General features: G+C 29.5%; 1 protein-coding gene across 1 annotated transcript; it reads left to right on the top strand.

The window, feature by feature from the left end:
* The first annotated feature begins 301 nt into the window (after window positions 1-301).
* On the top strand, window positions 302-9,994 carry LOC111641000 (39S ribosomal protein L40, mitochondrial-like). Its single transcript, XM_023387108.1, has 4 exons — window positions 302-480; window positions 5,554-5,724; window positions 7,068-7,266; window positions 9,747-9,994. Exons 1-4 carry the CDS (start codon window positions 302-304, stop codon window positions 9,903-9,905), a joined length of 708 nt encoding a protein of 235 aa, XP_023242876.1. The 3' UTR covers window positions 9,906-9,994.
* Window positions 9,995-10,822: the final 828 nt, after the last annotated feature.

Genomic DNA, 10,822 nt, shown 5'->3' with positions numbered 1-10,822 from the left:
TAAATAGAGCTAAGTCAACAATAAGCAAATTTTTGCAGCAGAAAGGAGGCTCAACAGGAAAATCAAATTGTTGATGAAAAACAAAAGTTACTACTTGATAACAAAGGCATATATTTCAATTGGCAAGAAACAACTAATGTTCTGTAAGGCAAATAGCAAAATATTTGCAAGGTTGTGTTTCAAAATCAACTGTTTATCACACTTTGTTGAAATATGGAAAAGCTAAATTCAAAAGTTTGAAGAGAAAACCTTATCTTAAATTGCACCACAAAGGGTTAGGCTCACCTGGGCCAAAAATCATATGACCTGGGACAGGGAATGGACCAAAGTTATTTTCAGTGGAGAAAAGTTTCATTTAGACAAACCAGATGGTTTTAAATTTTACTGGCAGGATCTACAGAAGGAAGAAAGAACACTTCTGCAGCAAAAGGATGCAAAGTGGAAGATCAGTAATGGTTTGGGGAGACTTTGGATTAAAGGGTAGTTTATATTAACTAGAAATAAATTTAGTTTTTACATTAAAATGGTCTGATATATTAGATGATTTATGCACTATAATAATTACAGTAGAGAATTGATTATCCGACCCCCGATTAACTGTCACGTCGGTTAACCGACCGTTCTAGTTGGCAAATTTCAAATGTCTGCTAGTGATGTGGCGCTACAATATTTGGGTATGTCTTGGCTATTTTAATATTATTTTTGTTAAATTTTTGCGTGTTTTAGCTGGCAACACTAGCTCGACCATGAAAGGGAGCCCAGTATTTAAACGAGACTTAATTTTCTAATTATGAGTGGTTGTTTGTTTTGTGAACAATAAAATAATTTAAAAATAATTTTTAACGATACAATAGCGATGATTATTATTTAAAAAAAATTTTGTTATGCTTAACATTGATGAAAATTCAACGTGAAGTAGGTTAATAGCGATATACTAATATACTAATTACATGAGATATACTAATATACTATACTAATAATGTATTTTTTTCATTCTTTTCGGTTATCCAATTTTTTCAGTTATCCGACCAATCTGAGTCCCCAATTGAGTCAGATAATCGATGCTTTACTGTACTGTAATTCTCAATTAATGCACAGATTATATCAGAGCTTCAAATGATCTACAGTACTTGAAAAAGTAAATTTATTTCAGATTATTGTGACTGTTTTTGTAAAAGATAAAATTAAATTCATTATTAATCTTATGTTAAATTTCTTTTTTATAAATATAATTTTAATAATTTGGGATACACAATATTTTTGTTTTAAAGCTATCCACCAACCAAAGCTGAATATTATTGGGCTAGAAATAATGAAAATGTAATGATGTTTGATTAGTTTTGCTTTATCCAGAATATTGTAACAGTATTCAGATTTCTAAAGTGATCAATTTTGCAATGTTCTTTCTAAGCTGATCATAATTGAATGACCAACTAAATATTTTCTCAATCAGTTAAGAATATTTTAAAAATAAATTTAATTTGATAAAGATATCCAGGCTACAGGTTACCAATCTGGGATAACAACTATGAGGATTGAAATTCATATATATGTATATGAGAACAAAATAAAATTGTAAAATTATAGATTTATTCAGAGTAATTCTGAATTATATGCTCCATAAAATAACTTTCCTTACATTCCCTACATAAAATAAACATTGAGAAGAAATGGCTAAACCAGTGTTTCTCAACCTCTAACGAATTGTCGTCCCCTTCAATAAAACCATTATATAATATTGCCCCTTCACTTCAAAATTCCGATGCCGTGGACCAGGGCTAACGCCATATTCATACTGCATTGAATAGACTAGTGACTAGTATAATGTTATTTGTTTAATTATTGTACGATATAACAAATAAAATATTTAATTAATCTTAATATAATGTTTTACTATATCGCCCAGAAAATTGTTTTTCTCCCCCCAAAATATAAATTGTTACATATCGCTCCCTCAACATGGAAAAACGTCCACATGGGGCGATATCGCCCCTGTTGAGAAACACTGGGCTAAACAAATCAATATTTGTAGGGAGAAGATTTAACATTATCATCTCATCAAATACAATGATTAGGAGAAAGAAACTAAGGATATAAGCTGAAAATATTTGTAAATAAGACCAAAAAAGGCTATAAAATATAAATGTCTGACAGTGTTATGGTGATAATGAAGCATAAATTATAAATTTCAGATGAATTAAAGGCCAAACTGCTATGTGTAAGAAACCAGAATTGTTCCTTATTAAGTAATGTTTTTGACCATTCTATAGCCATTATAAGCATGCAGCAGATATTAATGATGTAGAACACATTTAAAATTGACTCATTAACTTTAAAATATAGTTATCATTGAATGTGAATTAGAATAAAAGTTTTTATAACAAATTATTTAAAAATTTAATTTGAAATATATAAAATTTAATAAATTTAAGAAGTTTAAACTTAGGTAGAAGTAAAAATATAAAATTAAGAAATGGTTTGTTAATGGAAGAAGAGAAATTAAATATTGTCAATATTTGTAGCCAAGCATTTTATATTTTATTGTTCTAATTGGTGAAATTCTAAAGCAGAATTATAATGTTTATTGGACAGTCTTTTGGATAGATATCTATAATAGAAAAGTTGTAAAAGAAACTATTATTCCTCTCAGGAGTTTAACTAGACAGACATTTGCTTTGTCATTATCAAGAAATGTTTTTTATCTAGAAATGATAATTGAATAACAGTAAAATGTCTCCTAATGTATAAATTAAAACTTTAAGAACTATGGGAAAATTTTAAAAATATCTGCAAATAAAGTTTTACTGTAATAATCAAAAATCTATTAATGGGAGGTTTATTGGCTCTGGCTTTAGTAGTAGTAGACACTTTAGAAAATGCCTTTATCAATCTGACAATAAGTTTCTTTGACAATGTACTCAGAGAAAAAAAACTGTGACAAGCTTTTCTTGTTGGGCTGCAGTTTGAAAAAATTGTAAACCTATAAATTCCCACTGTTGACTGTCTGTTTGTCTGTCTGTCCTTTCTTAATCTTGAGAATGATACTAGATAGATGAAAGTTAAGACCATATATGAAAAGCTTGGGCAGGAGGTCACAATTAACTATATACAAACTTCCACTTTGGGCTGGAAGTCATGTTATTTCAATTCAAAAATTTTCTCTTGAACAGAGATATGTGACTGGCACGACTCTATTGCTAACAGGAAAAGTATGATATACAGGGGCAAGACACTATTAAACTTAAGTGCATTTTGACAAAAAATTGCAGCCTGGCATTGTGACAATGCCACAATAAATAATTGCTTGTTAACTTTGAATTTAATGGTCATTTAATAACATCTAGAAGAATTGATGACCAGAATGTATTTTAATAGTCAGTTCAGTGAATTGCACTATCTACTCCATGTTTGGCAGCTGATTACTTTTCCATGAATACCTACTAAGGTATTTATCCAATAGGAGGCGAGAACTTTGTTGATGGTTTTTTCTAGTTTGTTTACTAGTTCTAAATTTTTAAATAATTTATTTTCGATATTGTGAGATTGAAAAAAATTTATTCTAGGGATTACAAAAGAAAATAAGTTCTAATATTCACATATTAAAAAAATTTTTTTTCTCTCTCAACTAAAATTAGCAGGAAGTTATTCTATTTCCCATGAACTTGCTTCCTTGTCCAGAGATGACACAAATTCTGAATGTGTTACTTTTGACTATGTATCGGGAACTTAACTTCAAAAATTGCTATTGGATTAGCCAACCAACGTTACCAAAAGTGGGCATAGGAATTAAAGGGGAGGGACCCCCAAATAAAAGAGAGAATCAGATGACGGGAATTTGCCTGTCATCTAGAGTTCATTACCTGCCTTGTTGTGAACCAAAAGGATTCCGCCATGCTCCGTTATTATTTTGTTCTGTTCCACCGATACCCCCAAGGGTATTACCTATTACTAGACATACTAGTGTCTAACCTACCTATTCCAGATGGGTCACCAAATACCTACCCATCATTGACCTGCTAGTGTCTTACTTCTTTACTACTAGACAGTTCCTTACTGAACTATCTAGCATTCTACCCATCTGGGGCCCATCTACCTATTTTCCTTTGACCCAGCTGGCCAACTCAAGGATTTAACAATCCAATGAATCCAGGTATTATTAACTCTTGATTAATTGTAAACTCTCTTGTGATTACGAAGACTCTCCTGTAATTGGACTTGTGTATAGTTCTGATCAGTTTGTGTATAAACTATAATAGAAAAAATGAAAATTTTTGTATACCATGATATTATAAATTATGGGATATTTTAATAACAGTTTTAATATATATTATGTGCATTCTAATATATATATATATATATATATATATACAAAAGNTAGTCTGAAACAGATTAACCTATTCTGTATTGTTTGTGTGAAAATTTGTTTCAGTTTGAGAACAAATTGGTTTTCAAACAAGTTTTAGGAATGAATTAAGTTTGAAAACTGAGGTTTAACTGTATATTATTTTTATTATTTGAGATTTTTCAGTTTAACCTGCATACTTGATTTAGTACCAGTTTTATGAGGGTCATTCTAAAAGTAAAGAATGTTTGATTTTCTAGATATTTTTATTTAAGATAATGAAACAAAACTTATTTTACAACACATGATACCTTAGCTATTTTTCTATGTAGTTGCCATACAAATTTAAACATTTTCATAGTGTATCATCAGCTTTTCTATGCCTTCTGCACACTCAGTTACTGCCAAGTCATTAATGGTCTCTTTCAGTTCGTTGATTCCCAGCCAAAAAAAATCCTTCAATTTTGGGAAAAGATGGTAATCACTCGAAGCCAAGTCCGGGCTATAAGGAAGATGTTCAAAAACTTCCCACTTAAACTGCTGAAGCAAGTCCTTCGTCAATGCAGCGGCATGCGCACATGTGTTATCCTGAAGAAGCACAATGCCTCTGGACAACAATCCCCACTGTTTGTTTCAAACTGAAGCTTTATTCATCACATTATCATGAACCTCAGTTATCTGTCTGTAAATTTTGATAGGGTGGACTTTTTTTGCATTCAAAAAGCATATTACACTATGAACCTCACACTTGGTGGGATCTTTAATTTTGTCACACATTTCAAAGTCACACTATAAACAGTAAACAATCATTGAGGTTCACTGTTAGTGCCAGACTGACGTGAAAAAATGAGAAGGTCCATGATGTGGTGGCGGGGGTAGTGGGAGAACTGTGCAGCTTGTCAGATCAAAACATTCTTTTCTTTTAGAATGACCTTAGTATATAAATTCCCTTTTTTGAGAAGTATTTTTTTAACTTTCTAAGTTTGAGATACACTGTTCTGTCAAGTCTCATTAAGAAATAAATAAATAATTTTAAACTGCTCTCTATCCTTAAGTCTTGAGCTATACCAAAGAATTATGATAAAGTTATACAATATTAATCAATGCAAATTATTGTATTGATGAAACAGTGTTTTAATATAAAATAATTTTACTTAGCAAAATGTTTAAAAAATTTATCAAATAAAATAAATAAATAATTATTTAAACAGTGGAGAACCATTAAAGAAGAAAAAAAGAGTAGATCCAGCTATACTTAGAAAAAGAGAAGAACGTAAAAGGAAGAAAATAGAAAAAGGCATTAGAAGATTAGAGAAAACTGCTAAAAAATTAAAACCATTAGATGAATGTGAAATTCCAAAAAATATAGTAATGGAATTAGAGTAAGTAATTTTTTAATTATTTGTAATTAAAAAATATGGCTGTAATTAGGACAAAAGGTGGCCCTATAAAATATTAATCAGCATGATTCCATACTTTAGTTCAACTCTTACTTTGTTTAAAATACTGTAACTTTTCAATTTATGCAAATATCTACGACATTTGGTGTGCAAATACTTTAATTTGTCTGTTATATTTGATAATTGTTAAAAGTTCAATAATATTTTTGTGAATTTGATTATTTCAGGATCAAAATAACTTTTCCACAACAATTACAAAATCTTCCATATTTTTGTTCAGATGTCATACTTGGATATAAGAACATGCTCTTATATGCACAGGAATATGGCATGATATACAGTATATTTACTCATTTAGTTTTCTTTTAATTTTAATAATGTACGTTGAACATGTCATAATGTAAGAACAATCTATATTTAGTTATTTGTGTATTTGTTTTCAGGCAAATTAACATGAATTATTTGATTTTGCATATCAGTTTGATGACAAACTGTTTATAAAGTGAAAAATATGAAAAATATTACATATGCAGATTGCATTTATTGAGAAAAATATGTTCAGGGCTGCATTAACACTTGAGCATATCTAGCCATGGCTGGAGGCTTTGCCTTCTTAGGACCTCAACTCACTGCTTATTACTATCTTTGTTCTATAATCTAATGATAGAACTGGATTAACTATTGACTAAAATTTGATTATACTAATATTGTGTATTATTTATATAATTACTCTGTAGATATCCAAGTTGTAGCCATGCAGTTAATTTGATTTTATTGTTAGAATATTAGTATAATTCAAGTTTGGTTTCCTAGATATTTTCATTCTGTGTCTGTTTAAAAATTCAAGCTGAGGATCTCAAAAGTTTTTAAAACAGCTCTGCCTATTAAATTCATATAAGTCAGACAGTTACTACTTGTAGCATGTTTCTGTTGATGGCTGAGGTGGTTAAGGCATCAGTGTACTGTTCTGTGGAACCTGGGATTGAATCTGGTTGAAAACCCCAGAAAATTTTCATAGGTCTTTCTCAAATATGTTACACTCCTTCCCTCACCATCTACTCCCTTGTGGATCTGTCTGAACTCATAATTGATATGAAAAAAGTGCCCTGTTTGTAGAAAGAATTTAAAAAAAGGCATGTTTCCTTAAAAGTTAGATTTTATAAAACTTATAAATTTGAGAACTTGGTAATTTTGAATTAGATGATGAAAAATTAGAAAATTTAAAAATTCAAATGCTTTATATTTTGATGAATTTAATGCTTGCTTATTTCTTTGTTTTATTTTGATGATAAACAAGTTTTTGAAGTAATAAAAAATTTTTTTAGTAAAAGGACTAGAAAAGTTGAAAAGTTAACAGAAAAAGAGGAACAAGAAAGAGCAAACATTATGAAAGAATGGCATAAATATAAAAAGGAACAATTTGAAAATGAATTAAATATGCTAGATCGCATTATGATGGCTCAAGAAAATGCTTTATTGGAATTAAAGAATGAATCTGAAGACTTGTATCAAGCGGCTTTGCAGGTACATTTATTCATTTTACTAATAATTATTAATGGAATTTTCATTTCATTAATGTATTAAAAATAATATAGATTAATGAAATAAATTTTCTGTACTACATATGTTATCATCATAAATCAGGATTATAGGTTAAATATGCTGCTTTGCACATTTGTTGAATCCCTTTTGGTATATATTATAGGTGATGCAATTTCCAAGGTTGCTATTACATGTTAAATCTATATTCTGAAAATAGAAAGGGATACTCTCTTTCTATTTTCAGAAAGAAAATGCTGAAAATTGCAATTTTAGAACATCCTGAATTTTATAATTTTGCACTTTCTATATAACAGTTTTTGTTTCTGTTTACAATTTTTCACTATTCAGTCTTTTCTAAAATGGCTTTGCAAAACATATCAGAAAATGATACCCAAATAAAAAGTCTTTCTAAATGAAGATTTTTATCAAAGGAGATTAAGAAGTCTGGAATCAACATTTCTTGACATTCTGTTGCTTGGATAATCAAATTCAAATGCAAGAAATGTCAAGCTCTAAGAAACAGTGATAAGTTCACTTCCAGAACCATCCTTCGACAACTCTTTTAACAATCAATCATTGCAAAGATGAAGAAACTGATGGAGGGACCTTATGATAATTGTTATTAAATTGTTTGACAATGAGGGAAAAATATTAAGATGGAGTAGTGGATTTCTTTGCAAATAGGAAGTTTTTAATTAAATTGGAAGCAAATTTTGCAGGACAACATCAGCTATATTAATTGAATTGGAATGTTGAAGAATAAAGAAAGAACAGATTAAATAGCTGAGATGAGAATGCTTAACTAGATTGATAAAGTAACAGTGAAAGATAGAGTAAGGAATAGTTTCATTAGATGTTATTAGAATAAATGGCTTAGATTGTGTTGTGAAGAGAGATGAGACAGAGCTGAAACTTACAATTTAAGAGAATTAGGAATAACTTTATTTAAAAAAAAATTCTTCTGAAATAGAAAACAGAAACAACACGACCTGATGCAATGATTTTATTAAGATTTTACAATAATGATATGCATTTTGACTGTCTGTAGCTTATCATTATTGTAAAACCTTAATTCATTGCATCAGGTCATGTACATTGGTTTTGTCTTTTATTTTTGAAGAATAAATTAAGAAAGAATCAGTAACAGTGCAGTTTTCCCAAATTGAGTTAGGAATAAGTTAAAGAAATCTTGTAAGTTGTTAGGATATATGTATAGTGAAACCTCCATTAATGTGAAGTGACCAGATGTCCTGGTTTTTGGCTCTTTGTCCCAGCTTGGAAAAATGTCCCAGTTTTGAATAAAATATCCCGGATTATCCCATATACATTTATAAGTAAATATTATTCATTGATATAAACAATAACATTATTAAGCAACAAAATCATTCAATTAACAACTTCACACTCTATATTTCCTACCTCAACTTTTAGAATGTCAGATTGAAATTCAGAAAATATGGTCATTTTATAATACATTAACAGACACTCCTGAATAGCAGATACCTCTACTTAAAGCATATTAAACCTGAAACCCTTTAAATAGGACATCTATTATATTTACCTGTATATAGTAGACACTGTTGTCTATAACCAACCTTACAAAAACACAATGTACCACCTTCAATATTCTGAAACAGTTACATTACATATGAAAAATTTTAAAACAAAAACAAAGAATTGGTTCAACTACTCTTTCAGACAACAAATTTTGATTGTAAGTGTCAAATAGACTGGCTGAAATAGGAATAGGCAAGGAGAGCAAAAAGCTGAACAATATTCTTTATCTGTTAAAGAAGTCCAATCTGGTTACATTGTCAATTACTCCTTATCATCATACATATTAATTGGTGTGAGAAAGAACAAGTGAAGACCCTGTTTTGGATATTCTACATTAGTGATTTTAACTACCATAATTAATCTATCCATGGTTGACTAAAACTCATTTTAACATATTACATGCATTATTAAAGTGCCTATAATCATGGAATCAAACAAAGAAGCTTAATTTGTTTTAGTAAAACTTTGCATTAATGCAGGCATGGCCAACATACAGCCTATCAACAACTCACTGTTGTTTAGAGTTAACCCTCCATTACAAATCTCTTAAGACAGCATAGAATGTTGATAAAGCATGATAATGTGAAAAATGTATCTGTAATCTCTATCTACAATTCAGTCTCCATGGGGTGACACCACAGAACTGTATAAGAGCATAAGATATATATTATTTTATGCAAAGAGCATCTATAAAGTGTAAGGAGGATGAGACACCACAATGAGATCTTGTACCACCTCAAAATCTTCCTAGGGCAGATTCTGATTTGGCCGATGGAAAAAGTTTTCTTTCCAATCTGGCACGGGAGCAAAAACTGTTGGCCACTCCTGCATTAATGTGTGCTAAATAATTAAAAAATTTATTTTGATTCATTTTTTTGATTGATTTTTTTGTATATCTTTGACAGCTTGATACACAATTTATTCCTTTTATGGTGAAAGGACCCACAGCTACTCCTCCAAATGCAAACTATGAGCCTCCTAATGGTGTTTACGTTGATACCACCAAACGATATGACAAAAGGATTTTGCCTCCTCTTAAATTAAAATCTGTTAAACGTAAATAATTAATACTTAATGAAATTTCCAATTAATATTGAAATTGTTTATAGTTTTATGGTAAATAATATACATAAAAAGGAAATCTGTAATTTTGTGTCCTTAATTTAAAATTAAAAAGTTTATAAATATATTGGATAGTTTTAATTTCATTACAAACCAACTTGTGTTATTCCAAAATTGATTTTAGTAACTCACAATGTTACATTTTAATGAGTACTTTTGTGTCAAGTATGCTTTATTTAACTTTGAATAATTTATGTATTGTTTTCAATACAGAAAAACAGAAATTAGACTATATTACTTAAAAGAAAAGATTTTTTTTATCATCTCACCAAGACTAGGATAGTTAAGAGTAATCTTATAATGGAAATTAAATGATTGTGTGAAACTTGGCACTGTATTGAAACATCAAAAAATTAACTGCTTAGTTAAGGTAACCAAATTATTTTTTTCTTTAGAAAATAAATTGCCTTAATAAAAATTTCCTTAACTTAATAAAAACTTCCTTAACTAAGTTAAGGAAATTTTTTCAAAGGAAATATTAATTCTTCATAATTAATGAAAATGGAAATCTTTCTACATTTTCATTCTATAAAATTCAAACATATGTATTTATTGTTATATGAATATAGTTGAGCAAATTTAACAGAGTACTAGGTAAGGGAGCAGTTCATTTAAAACATCACTTTTCCATTTCCCAATTTTTTCCCCTATGTTTTACATTAGCATGACTCCTGTTAACAGAACACTGGGTAATAGAGCAGTCAGTTTAAATGAGCCCTGTGTCAATGGCATTTTTAGAGAAGCAATCTGAATAAGGGAGCAGTATTCAAAGAAAGATTTATAAGGATCTATCTTTAATCTTACAGTACATCATCACTCATGCTTTACACTATGGTATATGTTATGTGGAGATTTAGTG

Source organism: Centruroides sculpturatus, unplaced genomic scaffold (genome assembly GCF_000671375.1).
Source record: "Centruroides sculpturatus isolate CEXI.00-Female unplaced genomic scaffold, Cexi_2.0 scaffold187, whole genome shotgun sequence".
Taxonomy (NCBI): domain Eukaryota; kingdom Metazoa; phylum Arthropoda; class Arachnida; order Scorpiones; family Buthidae; genus Centruroides; species Centruroides sculpturatus.
Note: the sequence above shows the minus strand (reverse complement) of the source record. Positions and strands in the feature narration are given on the sequence as shown.